This window comes from Heteronotia binoei, chromosome 1 (assembly GCF_032191835.1).
Source record: "Heteronotia binoei isolate CCM8104 ecotype False Entrance Well chromosome 1, APGP_CSIRO_Hbin_v1, whole genome shotgun sequence".
NCBI lineage: Eukaryota > Metazoa > Chordata > Lepidosauria > Squamata > Gekkonidae > Heteronotia > Heteronotia binoei.
The window spans coordinates 419,413-443,590 of record NC_083223.1 but is presented as its reverse complement, the minus strand read 5'-3'; the positions used below and the strand labels follow the sequence as shown (position 1 = coordinate 443,590).

At 47.6% G+C, this 24,178-nt stretch overlaps 1 protein-coding gene across 1 annotated transcript in view; it reads right to left on the bottom strand.

The window, feature by feature from the left end:
* The window catches only part of PLCB1 (phospholipase C beta 1), a 576,948-nt gene that overhangs the window by 137,038 nt on the left and 415,732 nt on the right, over nt 1–24,178 (bottom strand). Inside the window, 6 exon segments of the mRNA XM_060261607.1 lie at nt 4,356–4,520; nt 9,646–9,764; nt 9,767–9,799; nt 13,557–13,681; nt 14,809–14,893; nt 19,621–19,717. Coding sequence (XP_060117590.1) covers nt 4,356–4,520; nt 9,646–9,764; nt 9,767–9,799; nt 13,557–13,681; nt 14,809–14,893; nt 19,621–19,717 — 624 coding nt within the window.

The window sequence follows — 24,178 nt, the reverse complement described above, 5'->3', positions numbered from 1 at the left end:
CACCCTTGTTCCTGGCTCCACCCCCAAAGTCTCCTGGCTCCACCCCCAAAGACCCCAGATATTTCTTGAATTGGACTTGGCAACCCTATTAACAGCCTATGTTGAGCACCTCATTTCGTTGCTCTCTTTTTGTTGAGAACAATGACAATAAATTCATCTATCTATCTATCTATGTTGTATAGACGTAGTTTATCTCAAATGTAAGGCTGCTACGTTCCGCTTAGGATTTTTATTTATTTATTTAGGGGTTTTTTACTTTGTTGGTTTGTAAACTATGATACAGTTTCAATAAAAGTTATCTTTATTTTTTTTTTTAAAGATGATCCTCCAAACTAGCTATGGAGCAAAGGACCGTACAAATAGCTCAATCCTAACAGGACGGTTGGTATTTTGCCATATCAGTTTAAGGAAATAGAGCCTGAAGAAGCCTTCCATTTTCTTTTGCTCTGTTCTTGGTGACAACCAGTTTGTTCTGGCAAGCTGACACACTATTTTAAGAACAAAGTTTGAGTCCTGTGGCACCTTTAAATCAATGAAGTTTTTTCCAAGGTACCAGCTTCCATGGGCACGCACACTTCTTCAGATAACTGAAGGTACCTGAAGAAGTGGGCACACGCACAAAAGCTCATACCTTGAATAAAGCTGTTGGTCTTTAGGGTGCCACTAAACTCCTCAAAACTTTATCAAAGATTTCAGGTTTTCACGGCTGGTAACATCATTAGGGTTTGTAGAATCTTTCGGGCTCAAGTGCCGTGTTCCACTGGAGAAAGTTTCCCTTTCCTTTCCTTCCTCAAAACTTTCTTCTGCGGCTTCAGGCCAGCATGGCTACCCACCGGAATCTATCCCAGAATGCCATGCATCTCCAGTGCTGGAAAGTTTTATTCTGGGAAACTTTGTGGGTCTTCAAGGTGCCCGCCTAGACTCACACTTTGTTCTGCTGCTTCAGAACAACAAATCTATCCGCATTATTTAAGACACACCATTTACACTGTTTCTGATAGAGACACTGATATTATGTAAGGCAGGGGGAGCCAAACTTGCTTAAAACAAGAGCCACATAGAATAAATGTAAAATGTTTGAGAGCCACAAGACAGGAAGAAGGAAGGGTAGTAAGAAAGGTGGAAATAAAGTAAATAGATGAGGGAGGGAGGGGAAGATGGAAAGAGAGCAACTTTAACTTTAAATGCATTCTCCAAGCTCCCAGATGGTTTGACTTGGAGAAGTGAATTAAAGAAAGAAATGCCTTCTCCAGGCCAGCCGATGGGGCAGTGGGGGTTTGGAGAACCACACAATATGCATGAGCTGCAGTTTGGCCACCCCTGATGGAAGGAGAAGAAGATGATTTTGGATTTATATCCCGCCCTCACTCCAAATCTCAGAGTGGCTCACAATCTCCTTTACCTTTAACCCCCACAACAGAAACCCTGTGAGGTGGGTGGGGCTGAGAGAGCTCTGACAGAAGCTGCCCTTTCAAGGACAACCCTGAAAGAGCTATGGCTGACCCAAGGCCATTCCAGCAGGTGCAAGTGGAGGAGTGGGGAATCAAACCCGGTTCTCCCAGATAAGAGTCCGCCCAACCAAAACACCAAGCTGGCAATAATTGTTCAATTTTTCTTGTTAAGAACATAAGAGAAGCCATGTTGGATCAGGCCAACGGCCCATCCAGTCCAACACTCTGTGTCACACAGTGGCAAAAAATTTTATATATACACACACAGTGTGGCTAATAGCCACTGATGGACCTGTGCTCCATATTTTTATCTAAACCCCTCTTGAAACCTCTCTTATTCTTCATCATTCATAAAAAAAAGAAGTTCTGTCTCATTTCATTCACTCTAAAATGCGTTGTCCTGAATGACGTTCAAAATACCTCCGGTCTCTCAAGCATTAATTCAGCCCAGTCACCAGATTCATCTTTACCAGGACCTGAGCAATTTCTTTGCAATGGAAGAGACATTGTCTGTGCAGTTAATCAACAGTTTGGCTACACAAGACGGGAGCGCTCTTATCTGAGCCACGTGACCGGCTCTGTGTTGCTGCCACAGTGTGATTTGTGTAAACACTGACAACATTCTGAATTGACTTTCTGACAGCATCGTGTAGCCAAATTCACTCGGCAAGGATCGGGTAGCTGCCAAGGGAATCAGGTTAAAGCAGCACCAGAACACCTCCCAAGGGGCAAAGAATAGAAGTCACACCCGCAAAGGCAGGCATTTGGGCAAAACCTGGACATTCGGCAGAAGGGGCGAGTCTGTAGAATCTACCACAAAAGGCTCCTCAGGGGCCCAAATTTCTAAAGTCTTCCCTCGTCTGCATCACTGCAAATTAAATCTGACAGCAGACCTTCATCAGAGAGGGCATCTTTAATTTAATCTACCCTCATGCAAATATATCCTGAACTCAGTTAGGTCAACTGGCTAGTGCCAGGGTTATTTAATTTGTTCCTGGTTTAACTCAAAACAGCAGGAATATCTATAGACAGGTGCCCCTGGAGATTGGTTATAGCTCGGCTGTGGAGCCCAGCCCCACCCAACTTCTTTCTGCATAGAGAACTCACAGCTGCATCTTTCCTCCAGACGGCCTTCTCCATTTACCCTTCCTTTCCCTCCCGCCCCCCCCCCCCCCGCCTTCTCTGATTTCTGCCTCATTTGCCTCTTTCTTTGGGTCACTGTTGCTAAAACCCCAATTTCCTCCTCCTGGTTCTCTGATGACCCATTCTTTGGACCCTGTTTCCCCCACATTTCCTTTTCCTTGGCGATTCACTTTCTCCCTCCTACTTGCCCCTCACCTCCTCGACTTAATCTGCACCCCCCCCCCCTCCCAGCTGCATGTAAATATGGAGCAGAGGTCCATCAGTGGCTATTAGCCACTCTGTGTGTGTGTGTGTATATATATATATATATTTGGCCACTGTGCGATACAGAGTGTTGGACTGGATGGGCTATTGGCCTGATCCAACATGGCTTCTCTTATGTTCTTATGAGACACAGAGTGTTGGACTGGATGGGCTATTGGCCTGATCCAACACGGCTTCTCTTATGTTCTTATGCAACACAGAGTGTTGGACTGGATGGGCCATTGGCCTGATCCAACAGGGCTTCTCTTATGTTCTTATGCGACACAGAGTGTTGGACTGGATGGGCCATTGGCCTGATCCAACAGGGCTTCTCTTATGTTCTTATGTGACACAGAGTGTTGGACTGGATGGGCCATTGGCCTGATCCAACAGGGCTTCTCTTATGTTCTTATGTGACACAGAGTGTTGGACTGGATGGGCTATTGGCCTGATCCAACACGGCTTCTCTTATGTTCTTATGCGACACAGAGTGTTGGACTGGATGGGCTATTGGCCTGATCCAACAGGGCTTCTCTTATGTTCTTATGTGACACAGAGTGTTGGACTGGATGGGCTATTGGCCTGATCCAACACGGCTTCTCTTGTGTTCTTATGTGACACAGAGTGTTGGACTGGATGGGCCATTGGCCTGATCCAACATGGCTTCTCTTATATTCTTATGTGACACAGAGTGTTGGAGTGGATGGGCCATTGGCCTGATCCAACATGGCTTCTCTTCTGTTCTTATGTTCTTCTGTTCTCATGATCCCTCAGCTCTTTTCCTGACCTTTAAGTGCAACAGTGTCCGTCCTGGATCAGTCCCCAAAATCAGCTGATGGACTGGATTGGAGCCAATAAAGTAATATTTAATTTGGGCGTATGAGTGATTTCGGACCACATCACAGGTTTCTGGTTACATTCCAAGGATGGGTGAATTCTTGCATGTTAAGAGCGATTCTCCCTGCCCCCTCTCACACTTGCCTCTTCCCGATATAGGACAAAAAGGTGTGGGTGGAATCCCCTCTTTCCAAGTCCCCCCCTTATTCTCAGCTTGGTATTACTATTTTTAATTCATTAAGCATCCGTCACTTGTCTTCAAAAAGGTCCTGTTAATTCAGTGTTAATAGAAACAACTGCAACAGCCATCTAGACGTGTGCCTTTGAATTTGAAGATCCTGAAGTGAAATTGTAACAAGAGGCGTGCAAGTCTCTAAAACGGGGGTGGCCAACAGTAGCTCTCCAGATGCTTTTTTCTACAACTCCCATCAGCCCCAGCCGTTGGCCATGCTGGCTGGGGCTGATGGGAGTTGTAGGCAAAAAAAATATCTGGAGAGCTGCCGTTGGCTACCCCTGCTCTAAAACACATCGACCCAGCTTCAACGAAACAAAGAGACTGTTACTAATTTCAGCTGGAACAGGAGAAAACTGGGCAGTGATTTATGGAGGGGAGAGAAGATGATGTAGTCAGGTGGTATTTAACCCCTTCTGGACAACGGCCAAACGAGAACCAGAACTGACCTTCTTGAACACGACCGCTTCCTCTTCCCACACAGGATTCACCGCATTGCCCTGGGAGGTCTTGGTCTTGAGAGCTTTCCGCCTCGTGTCCACCGGCAGACCAAACATGTCCACTTCTACGTAAGTCCCAACTTTTTTATCAGAGAGGAACTGTCCAGAAATGATCTGAAAAATCCAAGATTTGGGCAGTGGAATAATCAGTGACAGGTAGATAAAGTTTCAATTGCGAACCTCGTTTGTACAGCCCTGTTGGGCACACAGATGTGGCCCCAGGAGATATTGCTTGGTTGCCCTTGGTCTCCTCACCAAGGAGTCTTGTGTGCAAAACTTCATCTTCCTGAGCTGCTGGCATGAAATGTGGGAGCTCCTGTATACATTCATTTGCTCTGGGGCCACCTTTCCTGAGCCAAGGCAACAACGTGTGACCCAGAGGCTAAAATACTGTGAGCAAGCTCACACTCACTCAGCTTAGAGGCAACAAAGGAAGAGACAAAATTAACTTCCCGTCCAGCATTGCTGTTGCGGCTCTTCTTGAAATTCTAACATTGCTCAAATCCCAGCAGTTATGCCTTCCCCTCCCCTCTCAACGGAGCGCTGCCAGTTGGCGGAAAGGGCGTCAGAGTCACCCCATGATGCCACCAGGGCCATGCCCCCTCCCCCACAGGACCAGGCTGCAAGGAATTCATTAGCCCAGATTAATGAATTCATTAGCCTACACAAATGTTGCCGCTGTAGCCACACCTGTATGGAACAGGGTTGTCAAACTCCACTTACGCCCTTAATATGTCAAATTAATTGACTTGTTCTTTCATATGGGAAGGTCACGGAGAAGAGATTAATTAATTGAAAAAACAATCTTCGCATTTTCTCATAAACACAATCTTAATGTTTTGCAGCCAAAGCTTTAAATAACTCAACTGAGAATATGGACATCTGAAGCTGCTTTCTACTGAATCAGATCCTGGGTCCATCAAAGTCAGTATTGTCTACTCAGACTGGCAGCGGCTCTCCAGGGTGTCAAGCTGAGGTTTTTCACACCTATTTGCCTGGACCCTTTTTAGTTGGAGATGCCAGGGGTTGAGCCTGGGACCTTCTGCTTCCCAAGCAGATGCTCTACCACTGAGCCACCGTCCCTCCCTATATATGCAATATATATGTATCTGATTTTAACCTAGAAAATATGCAGCTCACTATATATTATATGTATCTGATTTTAACCTTATATTATTGACTGTTACCTGCCCAGAGCCCATTTGGGAAGGGCGGGCAATAAATTGAAAATAATACACACACACATATTTTTGTGTGTGTGTGTGTGTGTTCCTTCTTCCCCCCTCCATTTGGTTTGAATGTTTCCCCAGGGTCCTGCAAAACCTGCAACAAGAACTTGGAGGGTCTTCTTCACACCTGAGAGGCAGGCCGAGCCATTTCAAGGGGTGCTAATTGGCAGCAACAATCCTTGCCAATTAAGACTCTTTAGTTTCTGCATGAGGGACCTGGAATGCTGGCCAGACTGTGGGATGAAGGAGGTGTCCTGTTGCTAAGTTTTTAATATCTTAAGATGAGCCTGACTTGGGATTCCAGATTCACAGACACTCTGAACTACATTTGCAAAATATTACCCTGAAGGCAGCACACTCCACCCTCAACCTTGAGGACGTGGCTTTATGCCTTCTGATGATGATCGTGAAGATAATGACAGGCCGACCTTGGGAAAATGCAGCTCTCCTCTATGGGGGCCAAAGGGTTATGTAGCTTGTTATATACCACCCATCTTGGTTGGGACCAGTTCAGCCCAACTTGGCTGCAGCTGAATGGACCACATAACAGGGTGAACCGAGGCCCTTGGAAACAACCCTCCCTTGATGCACAGGGAAGACCTGACATTACCTTTGGAGGCCGTCTGGCTCTGCAAGGCAGAAACCTTCTCGGTGTCAACTAGGTCTTGCCGTGATAATGGGAATTCATGAACTCCTACTTTGATCTTTGTTTGCCATTTTATAATGTCAATTCTTTGCTTTGTCCAGGGCTTTTTTTTTTGCAATAGGAACTTATTTGCATATTAGGTTACACCTCCCTGATGTAGCCAATCCTCCTGGAGCTTATAGAAGAGCCCTGTAAGCTCCAGGAGGACTGGCTACATCAGGGAGGTGTGGCTTAATATGCAAAGGAGTTCCTGCTACAAAAAAAGCCCGCATCTTAGGACACACACACCTGATGAAGCCAATCCTCCTGGAGCTTGCAGTAGGCCCTGTAAGAAGAGCCCTGTCAGCTCTTGGAGGATTGGCTACATCAGGGAGGTGTTGTCAAGCATGGTAAAATTCCATTGTTAATTCATTGCTTTATAGTCCTGCCCAACCAGGTCTCTGAAATGTCATGGCGGACCCAACTGTGATGGTTTGTTATTCTTTCCCTTTCCCCCTCTTGCTTTATGGCTAGCAATTAGAAGTAGTGAGAATTGAAACCAAGTAATCAGCACCTTCCCATAACTCCCGACAAGGGAGTGAGAGCCATCTGGGAAAGCAAGGACACAGTTCTGATAACGCTCTGGGAATGCAGACAGTTATGATAGTTTATGGATGAGAGCTACCCCGCAACCCCATCCCTTGGAATCCCTTTGAAGTCGGCCTTAAAAGTATTGTATCAATGTGTATTCAGCATTATTCTCAAGAACCTGTTACCAAAGTATCGGTCTATCAATAAACGTAGTCTTTGTATCAACTTCGACTTGCCATTGAACCCGCATGCTTGACAGGTGTGGCCTAATATGCAAAGGAGTTCCTGCTACAAAAAAAAAGCCCTGGCCCTGTCTGTATTCTTGGTAACTGTGTTTAAGTAACCATTCTGCCCTAGCCAGCTACATACATTGCTTTTGCAAGTTGTGAAGGTCACTGGTTATGGTGTAGGAGAGCCAGGTTGATGTAGGAGAGCCAGTTCGGTGTAGTGGTTAAGTGCACAGACTCTTATCTGAGAGAACTGGGTTTGATTACCCACATCCTCCACTTGCACCTGCTGGAATGGCCTTGGGGCAGCCATAGCTCTAATAGAGAGCCAGTTTGGTGTAATAGTTAAGTGCGGGGACTCTTATCTGGGAGAACTGGGTTTGATTCCCCACTCCTCCTCTTGCAGCTGCTGGAATGGCCTTGGGGCAGCCATAGCTCTAATAGAGAGCCAGTTTGGTGTAATAGTTAAGTGCGGGGACTCTTATCTGGGAGAACTGGGTTTGATTCCGCACTCCTCCACTTGCACCTGATGGAATGGCCTTGGGCCAGCCACAGCTCTCATAGGAGTTGTCCATGAAAGGGCAGCTGCTGTGAGAGCCCTCTCAGCCCCACCCACCTCACAGGGTGTCTGTTGTGGGGGGAGAAGATATAGGAGATTGTAAACTGCTCTGAGTCTCTGATTCAGAGAGAAGGGCGGGGTATAAATCTGCAATTCTTCTTATCTACATAGCTAGACAATCTTAACTTTTGCTTTTAAGAAACCTGTGTGAAATGTTGGGAAAAGAGGGAAAGTATCTTCCTCTGAATATCATTCCAGCCAGAATTTGGTTGCCTGGAGGCCTGCCTGTGTAATTGATGGCTTCTGTAACCTATAAAAGTGTGATCTGACCGCAGCAGGTCAGTTTTAGCAAGCCTCATCTTTGCTGTTGACATGCTGCTCATTTAAATAAAACGTAATTTGATTTACCTCAAAGAGCTGGACCTAATGATTGCTACACAGAACTTGACACTCGGAGGTTTCTAAACCACGTGAACTAAACCATCTTCTCTGGGGTGGCTCAGTGCTTTGTTCCTAAATGCTTAAAAGATGCTATTACTTTGGGCAGGGTTTCTAAACTATCTCTCCACTTTGCTTTTCTTGCTAAGAAAAAGGAAATTCAGAGTCAGTGACATGATACCACTGAACCTTTCATAAACGGGGACACTTTAGTTGGCAAAGGGGGATTGTTTCCAGCTCTGCAGAAAGATTTGTGGCCGTGGCTTTTCTCCAAGCAAGAGAGGTCTGCAGTGGTATTTTTGAAGGTTCCTTGGATCGGGCCAGACAGAAGTGCCAAACTGCAATTTAAACTCCCACTGAATTAAAATTGTAGCTTGAGGGCTGGTACGGAACAAGCTTGCAGAGAGAAAGGGACGGTGGCTCAGGGGTCGAGCATCTGCTTGGGAAGCAGAAGGTCCCAGGTTCAATCCCTGGCATCTCCAAAAAAGGGTCCAGGCAAATAGGTGTGAAAAACCTCAGCTTGAGACCCTGGAGAGCCGCTGCCAGTCTGAGAAGACAAGACTGACTTTGATGGACCGAGGGTCTGATTCAGTAGAAGGCAGCTTCATATGTTCATATATTCAAAAATGTACTAGTCAACTAAGCGAATAGCTTGTTAAGTGTCAAAATCCAAAACTGGGCTTCTTCATCTTTCCCAAATAGCAGCACAATATCAATTATCAGTAAAATACTGATACAAAAATATTGCTAAAATAAACCAAATTCATTGGGCTCAGTTTAGGTCAACAATTTCCTCAGCTGCATGATCTTTACCCGTACAGTGGAACGCAAGCAACACAGAATAACAAGAAGCAGAGAAAGTGGAATTTCTGGTTGCTTCTAAAAACTTATCCATCTGCGTTGTGTGCTAGCAGTGAATGGCACATGTGGCTGCTTGCCAGGAGGTTTGGGGGGGTGGGGTGCAGAGTCCAGGCCTTGGGACATCCTCACTACTCCAGTTTGGTGTAGTGGTTAAGTGCTTGGACTCTTATCTGGGAGAACTGGGTTTGATTCCCCACTCCTCCACATAGCTCTCGTAGGCGTTGTCCTTGAAAGGGCAGCTGCTGTGAGAGCTCTCTCAGCCCCACCCACCTCACAGGGTGTCTGTTGTGGGGGAGGAAGGGAAAGGAGATTGTGAGCCGCCCTAAGACTCAGGGTGGAAGACGAAATATAAATCCAATGTTTTCTTCTTCTCTATCAGCAGCCTGATCTGCCCCATGGCTGAAGCCACTAGCAATGCTGCCCAAAGGAAGGCTAAGCCTAGGGAAGGAATGGGCCACAGGGAGGCCACCTCTAGGGCACAACATGGGCAGAGACTGCAGTTTTTGCTGTGGACCCATTTCCACTTTCCTTTGGGGTGGGCTGTGCAGCATGCCTGTTCACTCTGTTGCTCTCCAACTCCTGGCCCAGGAACTGTACATTTCAAACTCGATAATTTGGACCCAAAGGACAAAACTTGGCCTGGACTTTGATATTTAACGTTCGAGGCAATTGTATTGCAAAACTTATCAATAAGCAACAGCCCACATACCTTCACGGACAAAGTGTTTGCCACGATTCCGTCCACAATACCTTCCGCAAACGGGTCAAATTGCTTGTCTGGTCTTCTCATGAACTCTGGCTTGAGTCTGTAGCCACTTTTGCCATTTATTCATACATCCCCATATTTATTTGCATAGACAAATCTAAGCAACAAAACAAGATAGTTAGTACACGTGTGAGTGTTGACAGAACAAACGTTGCAGTTTCATAAGAGTCCCACAGTGCTCCAGCACACTGACAAAAGAATCATCCCCCCCCCCCAAAAAAAAAGAAACGTTCACTCAGGGTCTCCACACTTCAGAGGTCACCATCACACAGGGCATTTTTGGCCACACACACGAGCCACTCTGTCTTATTTTGGGGACATAGAATGGCTGTTTCTCAGGTAACTGTGTACACAATTCTTAAGAACATAAGAGAAGCCATGTTGGATCAGGCCAACGGCTCATCCACTCCAACACTCTGTGTCACACAGTGGCCAAAAAAAACTCCAGGTGCCATCAGGAGGTCCACCAGTGGGGCCAGAACTCCAGAAGCCCTCCCACTCTTGCCTCCCCAAGCACCAAAAAGACATAAGAACATAAGAGAAGCCATGTTGGATCAGGCCAGTGGCCCATCCAGTCCAACACTCTGTGTCTCATAAGAAACATAAGAGAAGCCATGTTGGATCAGGCCAATGGCCCATCCAGTCCAACACTCTGTGTCACATAAGAACATAAGAGAAGCCATGTTGGATCAGACCAATGGCCCATCCAGTCCAACACTCTGTGTCTCATAAGAACATAAGAGAAGCCATGTTGGATCAGACCAATGGCCCATCCAGTCCAACACTCTGTGTCTCATAAGAACATAAGAGAAGCCATGTTGGATCAGGCCAGTGGCCCATCCAGTCCAACACTCTGTGTCACATAAGAACATAAGAAAAGCCATGTTGGATCAGGCCAATGGCCCACCCAGTCCAACACTCTGTGTCACATAAGAACATAAGAGAAGCCATGTTGGATCAGGCCAGTGGCCCATCCAGTCCAACACTCTGTGTCTCATAAGAACATAAGAGAAGCCATGTTGGATCAGACCAATGGCCCACCCAGTCCAACACTCTGTGTCTCATAAGAACATAAGAGAAGCCATGTTGGATCAGGCCAGTGGCCCATCCAGTCCAACACTCTGTGTCTCATAAGAACATAAGAGAAGCCATGTTGGATCAGGCCAGTGGCCCATCCAGTCCAACACTCTGTGTCACATAAGAACATAAGAAAAGCCATGTTGGATCAGGCCAATGGCCCACCCAGTCCAACACTCTGTGTCACATAAGAACATAAGAAAAGCCATGTTGGATCAGGCCAGTGGCCCTCCAGTCCAACACTCTGTGTCACATAAGAACATAAGAGAAGCCATGTTGGATCAGGCCAATGGCCCATCCAGTCCAACACTCTGTGTCACATAAGAACATAAGAAAAGCCATGTTGGATCAGGCCAATGGCCCACCCAGTCCAACACTCTGTGTCACATAAGAACATAAGAGAAGCCATGTTGGATCAGGCCAGTGGCCCATCCAGTCCAACACTCTGTGTCTCATAAGAACATAAGAGAAGCCATGTTGGATCAGGCCAATGGCCCACCCAGTCCAACACTCTGTGTCACATAGTGACCAAAATCTAGGGGCCATCAGGAGGTCCAACAGCAAGGCCAGAACTCAAGAAGCCCTCCCACTCTTGCCCCCCAAACACCAAGAAGACATAGTATCACTGCCCCAGAAAGAGTCTTCCCTCAATACCTTGTGGCTAATAGTTACTGATGGACCTCTGCTCCAGACATTTCTCCATGCTCTATGCTGTAGCCACCACCACTTCCTGAAGCAGTGAATTCCACTTGCTAATTACTTTTTGGAAGAGGAATGTATTAATGGCACAGTAGGAGTTACTGTGATTGCACAACGGATGGTCAGTTTGTACACTTTACATGTATATTTGAGTGTACATAGAACTGCTGGAGTAAAACGTATTGGGTGCAACAAGCGCTTTATTTATTTATTTTATTTATATCCCGCTCTCCCCACCAAAGGCGGGCTCAGGGCAGCTCACAAACCAAGGGTTGACACTAACACATCAGTGTGACCAATACAATAACCACAATAAAAACATAAAAACAATTTAAAACATTTCTAAGTGCTATTATCATAATTTCAGGCATCAATTTAAATTCTGGTGGTTAGCTCTACTCAGAGGTCTCAGGATCGCCATAGCGCAGCGAAGGAGGTCATGGGTGGCGTTCTTATGGGGCAGTCCCATCGCTGCAGATGTTACCATTCAGGTAAATGCCTGGCGGAAGAGTGCCGTTTTGCAGGCCCTGCAGAACTGTAGGCGCTCTCACAGGGCCCTAACCTCCTCCGGCAGCTCATTCCACCAGCTAGGGGCAGCAACAGAAAAGGCCCTGTCTCTCGTCGTTTTGAGCTTCGCGTCTCTGATGCTGGGAACTGTCAACAGGTTTTGAGACCCGGACCGAAGCGCTCGCTGGGGCATGTGCAGGGAAAGGCGGTCCCTAAGGTATGCAGGACACTGGCCATTTAGGGCTTTAAAGGTAATGACCAGCACCTTGAAGTGAATGAAGCGAATCCGGTACCCTGTCAGTAGCCACTGCAGGCACCTTCACTCTCTCCACAGGAACCTCTTCAGGCACCTTCATTTTGCTCTACTGATTTCAAGCACTGCAGGTGTCTTTCTTGTTGACTGATTGATTGATTTTAGCAGATTTATATCCCGCCCTCCCTCATATGGGCTCAGGGCAGATTACAGGCATAAAACACAACAATAAAATAAATACTCTGCAATTAAACAACACCACTTAACTCAATAAAAATGTAAAACAGGCGGGACAGTCTTTGAAAATCTGGGTCCACAGCAGGGCTTTTTTTGTAGCAGGAACTCCTTTGCATATTAGGCCACACCTTCCTGGCACAGCCAATCCTCTAAGAGCTTATAGGGCTTTTCTAACAGGGCCTACTGAAAGCTCTTGGAGAACTGGCTACATCAGGGGGGTGGGGCCTAATAGGCAAAGGAGCTCCTGCTACAAAAAAAGCCCCGTCTGCAGCTGTATTCAATACTCGCCATGCTGTGCTTTCTGGAAAAGGCTTGGATGCATCAATGTATAACCGGGCTCTACTTTGCTTACCTGAGTGTGCTTGTAATTCTAGCAGGAATACGGTGAAACAAAACAAAATCAAATCACCCCGAGATCTCCTGCTGTGCATGTCTACAAGACTAATTACATTTGCTTAATCAAATACAATGTCATTAATTGTCTTCCCCCTGATTAGTATCAGCACAGAGCCTGGATGAAGCTCTCGAGCAGAGCAGCCACAATTAGGCAGGACTGCTAAACGACAGCCTTAAATCCAACTTGGAAATAAGCGCCCGGCTGGAAACACGCAGCCTTTCAAGATGGAGTTAAAATATGTGACACTGGAAATCTGTTGAATTTAACACGTTGCGGTCTAAAGACAGAAACGGAAGCTGCTCGATTAACCTGCACCCCACTTTTAGGAGAGATGTGCATGCCATGATTACATTTCCACTTCACAAACTGTGACCAATTTTGCACTAGGCTTGCTCCAGGCAGAGAGCCCTTTTGCTCCCGGGACTTCTCTCCGTTTTCGCAGAAGTTGCCCCAGAGCTGTGAGTTGGTGTGCCGCTATTGTGCAGCAAGTGAGATCCTCTGACAAGCAGTTTCTGCTTGCTGCAGAAAAGTGGCGCGTCAACTAGCAGCTCTGCGGCAGTTTATGCAAAAATGGAGAGAAGCCCCGGGGGCTTCTACCCGGAACAAGCCCTAGTGTGAAATCGGTTTGTGATTTTATTGTCCCGTGTCCCTGGAGATAAAGCCAAGTGCAAGGCGGGGGCTTACCGACAGTTTGGAAGTTGAGGGCCACCATCTGACAGCCGGCATTCCAAAAGAGCTGGGGCATGTAGTTGGAAGAGTCCACACGCGTCCCTTTGGGATAAATCCGACTCAGCTGCATTTTGTTATACCTGCATTTTGAGGTTAAGGGTAAAGCACGACTGGCAGAGAGATGTGGCCGAAAGCTTAAAACCCAGAGGGTGTTGCTGAACAGATGGAATGACCTCTTTGGTACCATGACACGAAAATTCATGGTACGCTCCCAGCAGACACTACGGCAAGAGAATCAACACACCACACAGCTGAGCAGGTTCTGCTTTTCACAGTGCTCGGTACAGCAGGGGTGGCCTCAGGGAGGAAGAAGAAGAAGAAGATGATGATATTGGATTTATACCTCACCCTTCACTCTGAATCTCAGAGCAGCTCACAATCTCCTTTACCTTCCCCCCCAACACACACACAACAGACACCCTGTGAGGTGGGTGAGGCTGAGAGAGCTGTTACAGCAGCTGCCATTTTGAGGACAACTCCTAGGAGAGCTATGGCTGACCCAAGGCCATTCCAGCAGCTGCAAGCAGAGGAGTGGGGAATCAAACCCAGTTCTCCCAGATAAGAGTCCACGCACTTAACCACTACAGCCAACTGGTTCTCTATTAGAGCTATGGTTGACCCAAGGCCATTCCAGCAGGTGCAAGTGGAGGAGTGGGGAATCAAACTCGGTTCTCCCAAATAAGAGTTTGCACACTTAACTACGACACCAAATGGGAAAGTTTAAACTTTCCATCCAGGGGTGTTTTTTAGTGATTATGGGGCCCTAGGGTCATCTCACACACACACCCCAGGACAAGCAAGAGAAGTCCCCCCAATGCCTCCCCCAGCAGCCGGTAGCCTGAGCCCCAGACAGGGCAGGAGTGGGGGCAGCAGGGTTAGGGGCTGGCTCTTCTCCTTCTTCCTCTTTTCTCCCCTCCTCCAGAGGAAGGGGTCACAAATGAACGGGGCCTCTCCCACTGTGGGGGTGCAGCCAGCTGCCCGTGTCACCCCCTGGCTAAGACCAGCCCTCTCTCCATCACCACACGGCCTTGTTGGCTGGCATCAGCCACTCCCTGCCACAGAAAGGAACCTGGAGGGGAAACAGGAGGCTGCCTTCTTTGAGAACACTAGGTTCCTTTTTTATCTTAAAGATTTGCATTGACTCAGTCCCCCCCACCCCGGGTCCTGCATGAGACCCTCCTGCGACCCTCCTTAATGTCAAAGATACTCCACAAACTCAACGGGGGATTTCGTGAGCTGCTCGAGCGCTTTGGTTTCCACAAAGGAAGACATTTCGAAACCCTTGTTCCGTTCTGAAATTTAAGAGAAAAACAGGTCGTGATCATTCTCATAAGGATTACGATGACCAAACATACATGATTACTTAATTTACAAAAACGAACATATTATCATGTCTTCTGTCCCAGGACATTCAAAGTGGCTTCCAACGTACAAAAACAACATTGACCTAGTCATCCTCAGTGACGAAGTGCCACACAAAGATGCCCAAGACAGCCCCCCCACCCCCGTGGAAAATCTCACTCCTAACTGAGTTCCATATGAAGGGCTGAAGGCAGCTCTCAGTCTTGAAAGAGGATCCCCTGGAAATCTTGTTGGGCTCTCAGGTGCTGCTGAACTTGAACCCAGAACTCTTCCGTTCTACTGCAGTCACACGCCTAACCTCAGACCCCCCCCCCCCACAGACAGTGCAAACTTCCTCTTTTCCACAACGGAGGCGGCCAGAGAAGAGTTCTGGTGCCATTCTGGGTGGTGAGAGGAGAGGGCGGTCTGGGAAAGAATTGGGGTCTCGGGGTCCCCGTCTGTTTAGGGCTTCATAAGTCCAGCGGTTTCAGTTCTGCCTGCAAAGACACTGGAACCAGTAACACAGCCATGTTGGTCTGAAGCAGTAGAGCAGATCTTGAGTCCAGTAGCATCTTTAAGACCAACAAAAGTTAGTCTTAAAGATACAGATATCTGCACTCTGAGGAAGGGGGGCATGCACACGATTGACAGCTCATACCTGGAATAAACTTTTGTTGGTCTTAAAGGTGCCTGACTGGACTCAAAATCTGCTCTGAAATTTGCAGGAGGGGGTGAGCTTTCGGGAGTCACTGCTTGCTTCTTCAGAAATAGCTAGAAGGAAAGTCCATCCGTCCTTATCTCTTGCATCTGAAATTGTTCCATTCTCCAAGATACGAGGACAGACAGACTCCCCTTCTAGCTGTTGGTGAGGAAGTGAACAGTGACTCCAGAAAGCTCTTCTCCACCACGTGCCCCATTAGTCTTCAAGGTGCAACTGGATTCTTGCACTTAACTTGCAGGGTTTTGTCGCCCCCCCCCCCTTGAAGTGATCAAAAACCTGAACAAAAATACACTGGAAGAGAAATTACAAAGAAGAGCTGGCCAGTCCTCATTCCGGAAGCTTCCAGGGAACACCACAAATTCCACAAGGTGACAGCAGAACAAAATAAAATCTTGGTGACAGCCTGCTCTGAATGGGATGGCTTCTCTGCAGTATTTCCTTGATTGTGGACAGCGACAAGGGCATTGGAGGCCCAGCAACAGTCCTGCCACTTCTCAGAATCCTAGAATCATAGAGTTGGAAGGGACCCCCAGGGTCATCTAGACTAACCCCCTGCACAATGCAGGAAACTCACAAACCCCTCCCCCTAAATTCACAGGATCTTCATTGCTGTCAGATGGCCTTCTAGCCTCTGTTTCAAAACCTCCAAGGAAGGAGAGCCCACCGCCTCCCAAGGAGGAAGCCTGTTCCACTGAGGAACCGCTCTAAACTCACAAACACCTCCCCCTAAATTCACAGGATCCTCATTGCTGTCAGATGGCCATCTAGCCTCTGTTTAAAAACCTCCAAGGAAGGAGAGCCCACCGCCTCCCAAGGAGGAGGCCTGTTCCACTGAGGAACCGCTCTAACGGTCAGGAAGTTCTTCCTAATGTTGAGCCGGAAACTCTCTTGATTTAATTTCAACCCATTGGTTCTGGTCCTACCTTCCGGGGCCACAGAAAACAATTCCACACCATCCTCTATAGGACAGCCCTTCAAGGACTTGAAGATGGTGATCCTATCACCTCTCAGCCTGAGGAAGGAAGGCCTGAGGTCCGAGGGGCTGGCGATTAGAAATGGCTTCCCTGTGACACTTTCCACAGCTGCCATGGTCATCACGTGACTGGAACATTTCACGTCACCTGAGCTTTGTGCTTGTATCAGCAAAGACGAAGCATGGCCAGCTTGGAAACTCTGAGCCAACCCGGCAGGAGCGAGCAACAAACTCCAGCCAGGATTGTACCGGCAGAAAAGGCTCCTGTCTTGAGCCTAAATATTTAATTTAGAGGTGAGGCAGACCAGCTTCAAAAGATCTTTAATGCTGTGTGGGTTTGTTCAGAACACAGCCGGAGGCTTTGATTCCACATCCATTGTTGATGCCGACACCCACAGCTTCCAACGGGAGTTAAGGGTGATTCACACAACACCTGGGGAGGGGGGGCAGACTGCAATGAGGCAGTCAGAACTTAGAGGCACAGTTAATTGCCCAAACGGTGCATGCCAAGTGCTCACAACCGCAGCCACCTTCGTGTTATATAGGACCAGGTTCAGCGAGTGAATTGTCTTGTAGGACTTCCTTTGTCCCACACAGCACAGCTGACTTCAGAGTATTCGTCCTTCCATTGGGTTTGGGGTTTTCTGAAACTTCTTCTTCTAATTGAGTTTGGGGTTTACCAAAGGTATTCTTCTTCCCATTGGGTTTGGGGTTTACGGAAAGAAGAGTAATTAAACTTTGTTGGTCTTAAAGGTGCCCCTGAACTCAAGCTTTGTTCCGTTGATCCAGACCAACACGGCTACCCCATCTGAATCTGGAAGTCCCAAAGTGTGTGGATGGAACCCCAAGGGCATCGTTTGCAGATGTAAACGAAGAAGACCTGTGCAGACTTAGCAGTTCATGCAGCCCACCCAACACCGCGTGAAGGTAGAACCGATAAGCTGCACAACCAAAGTGGCACAATCCTTGATGCCCAGCCAGCTCAGCTGGGGACTCAGCTCTCTCAACCCCCAACACACACACCCTGCATGAAAAACCTGGGTAGACACACACTGGAACTTCACACTCTCTCTTCTTGTAAAGAGGTCAGGAGTGCTTTAATCACCACCACCCCCAGCCAAAAACTCCCAGATACCGTGCTGTGTAAGCAACTTTTGAAAATGCAACTATGCTACAAAACCAAGTTGAGATCAAAGAGCAAGGCTGTGGTCCAGAAAAGCTGGATGCGGGTTTGGGATTATTAACCTCTTCATAGGCAGGGTCATTGCAGACGCATATTTTTATTTGCCACAGTCGATCTTTAAAAGGCAGCCCTGGAGGTCACACAGTCATTCAAGCTTGCAAACAGCCAAGTGAAACAGCGGGGTGGATGGCCTCGAAGTGGGGGGGGAGGGGCATGTTTTGCTTCAAGGATCAACAAGGTGCTGGTTTGTTTTCTCAAGATGCTGCAAAGCCCATTTGGCCAGAAAGCAGCTGGGAACTGAGCTGGCCCATGAGGTTCTTTGGGCAATGAACAAAACTGATGCAGGAAGATGGGATTTGCAGTCCTATTTATGCACGTGGAAATGAAGGCATTTTGCAAACAAACAAACAAAGAAAAACCTATTACTCTTTCCGGCACACCATCACGTTGAAGCTCTTGGGGGACAATGTCACCACACTTAATGTCATGTTCTCCGGGTGCAGGCAGGCAGGAGTCCAAAGCCAGTCCAAGGTCAAAGTCCAGGAAGTCAAGCAGGAGCCAAGTCACCAATGCAGAATCACAACCCGGAATCAGAAGTCAATGTCCAAAAGCCAAAAGGTCAGGGTGCCAAGGAAATCAAGCAGGTCAGGATCAGGAGGGAGCGTGGATGCAAGCCAGAGAATAGATTTGTTGCTTCCACAAGGTTACCAGGTCCTGGGTGGGAGCTATATGGGAGTCTCAATCAGCCTGCTCCCTGGGTGGCAGCGACTCTGCTAGAGCTCAGGGCTGAGAGATCTGAAGCATCGGCGTGCCTCATGTCTTTGCTCTGAAAGTTCTTTCCGGAGCCTGCTTCGAACTCTTGAGATGGGAGGAGAAGAGCTTGGAGAAGATTGATCATCAACAGCTGATACTGGTGCCTGGAGAGTGATTGATGGGCCAGCTGCTGTTTGTTCAGCTGAGGAACTGGCCGGCAACTCTTCCAGGTTTGTTAACCCTTCCAGCTCCTCCTCGTCAGGGCTCATGACACTTAAGCACTTTGTATTGCTGATTTCAGGGCAAGCCTTAAATGTCTCTGTTGCTGAAACCAGCAGGGCCTGGAACTGTGTAACGTCAACTGGACTATGCTCTTAACCTTTTTACTTTCCCGTTGCTGTCAGCATAGAGAACAGGAGTAGTAAGAGTTATTTTAGGTTCCAACGTCACCACAGATGAATATGTTCTATGCGCTGTCGACAAGAACGTTATGGTTAGCTGCCTGGCAAGAGAAGAAATGCTACAGCCTTTGGAGGAAAGGCACCATCATTCTGTGTAACAGGTGAGTGCCCACCCAGCGTGTTAACTGTCTCAGGTGCATCTTCAGCTGCATTCTCCTTTCAAGAGAAGACACAGAATTCGCTGCTGCCTTTCAGAGGTGAGTTGGTGTCTACCTAGAAGGGTGATCAGAAGGTTTTTCTTGGCCTTGCATGTCTTCTTCACTTGGAGCTGCATCCAGCCAGCTTTGGGGCTTGATCACATCCTGCTTTCCTCCTCAGGGCTGCCTGACCATGTGAACCTCCTGAGAATCATGCCAAACTACCTAAACCTTCCAAGATTACAACCAGCACATAGTTCAAAAGTTTTCCAGACAAACCAACAGATGAACAAACAGGGGATGAGCTTATTTTGCAGTTTGGCTTCCTATTGTGCCGTGGAAACACATGGAAAGCTTTAGGCTAATATTAAGCAAATGTACTCAACCAACGGAAAACAGGAGTATGACAAGACAACAAAATGTGACCTTGCCACAACTTTGCATGCTCACTTTTAGATGTCTCGAAGGATTCAAACTTGACAGGCTGTATGTAATTCACCAAGTTGGACATTTCTTCGGTAGCCATGGCCTCACTCCCAGCCGTTCCCTGGAACAGAAATAGAAATGCTAACATCAAGAGACGTTTTGACTGCTGATTTCAGCAATTCGGACAGGGCTTTGAAGTTCACCCAAGCAAACCCAAAGCGTCTCTTCAATACCGCCCCCCCCCCTCCGCCTGCCCCATGTCACTGAGGTTGCTTTCCCATGGGTCAGCCCGGCTGGCCAAAGCTTCCCACGAAGAAAAGGCCTTCTTCAGCCCCGCAACACCCAGGAGGCAAGCAGCCCTTTCAAGACCAGCCGTGACTTCTCTAAAGCTACGCTAAGATGGAAAGAGGTGAACCCCAAGAGTGTGTTCCTTGTGAGTCTTCTCTCGCAAAGCAGCAACTAAAATTCTACACACACAGCTGTTGGACAAGCAGCTCACAAGAATTAGAACTAGGACAAGCCTTACTGTGAGGTCCAGGTACTTTTTTTAAAAAGGCAAGAAACAAGAGGGGCATGAAGGGAGAGGGGGGCAGTAGAGGAGGGGGCCAATCTGGCAATGCCAGATTTAAAGGGAGAGTCTGCAGCGGGGCCAAGGAGGAGAGGGTGGAGGCCCTGCAGCACCTGCCGGTCACAAGAACCCAAAGCACCTTTTCCTCTCACTGCTGCAGTAACGTAGCTGCTGATTGTTTGTTCTGTAAGGATGACTTTGCTCACATTTTGGGCCTCTATCTAGGCAGTGACACCCAACTCTATCCCCTTCCTGTGGCTCGTATCCCATGACCAACCTGTTAATGGAAGGCATTTCCCATCAGCAGAACAGGATATGTCCTCACCTGACACCTCTGTTTGCTATTCTTGGGGGAGAAGGGATCCCCAGGAAATATATGAGCGGGGTAAAGGAAGAACTGGAGTCTGCAGCACAGAAATGCCCCCCCCCCTTCTGTTACTGGGATCTTGGGAGGGGATACAAGCCTGCAGAGGGTATGACCAAACTTACAGGAAACAAGGCCTGAATTTCACTGGATTTTAAGACATTGATACCCTGCTTCTCAAGACCAAGATTTTCAAAGTCACTGGACATTTCTGTCATGTTGATTTATGCTTTGTTTCTTATTATATGAACACGGCTTTCAAAATGGACATCGAAAATTTCCCAGGGTTTTAAGTAGGAGGGAGGTGAAAATAGTGGGGGTCTTTAATACTGGTGGGAAATGCTTCCCTTTAGGCAATTTTCCCGAAAGAGCAAAACTGAGGTGACAATAGAGATGAACTGATATGGCCACTCACAGTTAATGTTGATTCCATGCGCCCACATCATTTTTGGCACTGCTGGCAATTCATTTGTTTCTTTTCTGCTATTTGTAAGCCAGCAGCCACACAAATGACACAAAAAAAACCCCACTGAAAATGCAGTGATTTTAAACAGGAACAAGAAAATGAAACAAAAAGAATGACTCAGTGGTTTCTTCTTTACAAGAAAGAAGTGGATCTGAAATGGAGAGAGCGGAACTGAAATTCCAATTTGTGGCATCCCCTCTGACCTTTTGGTGAAAGTGTCTGCCTATTCAGAGCGAGGGCAATATAGACAACTGCCCTCATTCTAAATTGGTTTCATTTGTCCTCAGTGATGTGTCATAGGGCTTTTTTTGTAGCAGGAACTCCTTTCCTATTAGCCCACACACCCCTGATGTAGCCAATCCTCCAAGAGCTTACAGGGCTCTTCTTACAGGGCCTACTATAAGCTCCAGAAGGATGGGCTATATTGGGGTGTGTGGTCTAATATGCAAAGGAGTTCCTGCTACAAAAAAATAGCCCTGGTTGTAGTCAAATATGGCTGGCTGCAGGCCCTTGAAACAGCCTAGCATCACTTGATTGTGTGTGTGTGTGTGTGTGTGTGCGCGCACGGAGGGGCGGGGAATAGCACAAAAGCAGCAGCAGAGAGCAGGGAAATGGTTTCAAACAGCCAGGCAAAGTGATACCATTAAGAGTTTTTAAAAGAAAACATTTTATACGCCCCTTCATTTTGAAACACAAAATGAAGCAAAATTCTCCACTATCCTATTTTTAATCCAGTACATAAATGCCAGAGGTACAAGCATAACTACCGCTCTGGCAGTGCAATTTGCCTCAAGACAGAAACACAGTCCTATTGTTAGCCTACATTAAGGGTTTGGGGTTTTTTTTTTTTGTTGGGAGGGGTAATGGAAGAGGTGTCCTGAATTGCCGAAGCTAGGTGGGGGGGACGGGGGGAGTTCCAAAAGCAACTCTGAGAATTCTTCTGGGCTTCCATAAAACTGTGACATCTCTCCTGGCACACCCAGAGAGGACTTGTCAAACGATGGAGCACTCAGATCTCTAGGATGACTGAAATGGCAGGTATTTTTAGAGTCTCCTGAAGATCTAAGAAGCAAACTCTTGCTCATCCGTCTCCTGAGCGGCCTGTCCCCACCCCCCACCCCCTCCTCCGCAGTTCCAACCTGAGAGGCAATTAGGTAATTTTAGACTGGGCTGAATCATCAGGGGATACTTTAATGAGTAATATATATGCCAATATGTTATATATGTCAAAGTATATTTATTTATCTAATCAATAAGCCCCCAACAGAGCTTTAAGACCAGGTACGAAGAATCTCCTGGCCTGAGAGAGATCCGGCTGTCCACAACGAGGACAGGGTCTTTTCGGCCCTGGCCCCCTCATGGTGGAACTCCCTGCCGGAGAACATCCAAGCCCTGCAGGATCTGCTACTCTTTTGCAGGGCCTGTAAGGCAGAGATTTTCCACCAGGCCTTTGGTAGAAGACACGGATGGGACAACACTACCCGGTGCTTTCGGGTTTACCAACCCGCCTCCCCCCACCTAACCGCAGAAGCTGGGAGTGGCAACATCTGGCTCTTTGCCATCTGAATTGTTTTCATGAGAATCTGGTTTTGATGCTGTTTAATGCTGGTTTAGAATGTATGTTATTTTAGTGTCTTATTTTGATGTAAGCCGCCCTGAGTCCTGCATGTAGGGAAGGGCAGCCAAGAAGCCTAAATAATAAATAAAGAAATAATCAATATAGGAGAAGAAAAAGAAGAAGATATTGGATTTATATCCCACCCTCCACTCTGAAGAGTCTCAGAGTGACTCACAATCTCCTTTCCCTTCCTCCCCCACAACAGACACCCTGTGAGGTGGGTGGGGCTGAGAGAGCTTTCCCAGCAGCTGCCCTTTCAAGGACAACCTCTGCCAGAGCTATGGCTGACCCAAGGCCATGCCAGCAGCTGCAAGTGGAGGAGTGGGGAATCAAACTCGGTTCTCCCAGATAAGAGTCTGCGCACTTAACCACTATGGCTGACCCAAGGCCATTCCAGCATGTGCAAGTGGAGGAGTGGGGAATCAAACCCAGTTCTCCCAGATAAGAATCTGCACACTTAACCACTATGGCTGACCCAAGGCCATTCCAGCAGCTGCAAGTGGAGGAGTGGGGAATCAAACCCGGTTCTCCCAGATAAGAGTCTGCGCACTTAAGCACTATGGCTGACCCAAGGCCATTCCAGCAGCTGCAAGTGGAGGAGTGGGGAATCAAACCCGGTTCTCCCAGATAAGAGTCTGCGCACTTAACCACTATGGCTGACCCAAGGCCATTCCAGCAGCTGCAAGTGGAGGAGTGGGGAATCAAACCCGGTTCTCCCAGATAAGAGTCTGCGCACTTAACCACTATGGCTGACCCAAGGCCATTCCAGCATGTGCAAGTTGAGGAGTGGGGAATCAAACCCAGTTCTCCCAGATAAGAGTCTGCACACTTAACCACTATGGCTGACCCAAGGCCATTCCAGCAGCTGCAAGTGGAGGAGTGGGGAATCAAACCCGGTTCTCCCAGATAAGAGTCTGTGCACTTAACCACTACACCAAACTGGCTCTCCATATATGGGTAATATCTATATGCAGTATGGCATTCTTACACACACACACACCCATGTGACCATGAGGATGGCACTCCTGTGGTGTGTTCACACTACACTCTATATTGTGTTTTACATCTGGATTTTACTGTGTAAGAATAGCAAAAATCCAGATGTAAAATGCATTATTTATTGTAGTGCGAATGCACCACTGGTTTGGGCACCACCGCTGGTGGAGGGCTGTCTCTTCTGTCTCCTGCTCTCTTCTCAAGGGGCAGAAAGCCGGAGCCATGACTGCCAGGGGCCGAAAGCTGCCCAAACTAATGTAAACAGACCCTTGCGAAAGGCAAGGCACCCCCAGCTATAGTACTGCCAACGGATCAGCCAACTCCACAGGTTACTGTCAACACGACCACAGGACAGCTGTCAAGAGAGAAAGAACCGCAGTCCTCCAGGCAGAATGCCAAGGGGTTGTCCATGGCTTCTAAGACAGTCAGAGAATGGGCCAAGCTTTCTCTAAACCATATACAAGGATCAGCTGGAGCCCTGCCAAACGCACACGCTCCTTGTCGGGAATGAAAAGGTAAAGAGAATAAGCGACTGAGGGTTCCGTGCTCTCTCCTTCTGTTATCAATGAC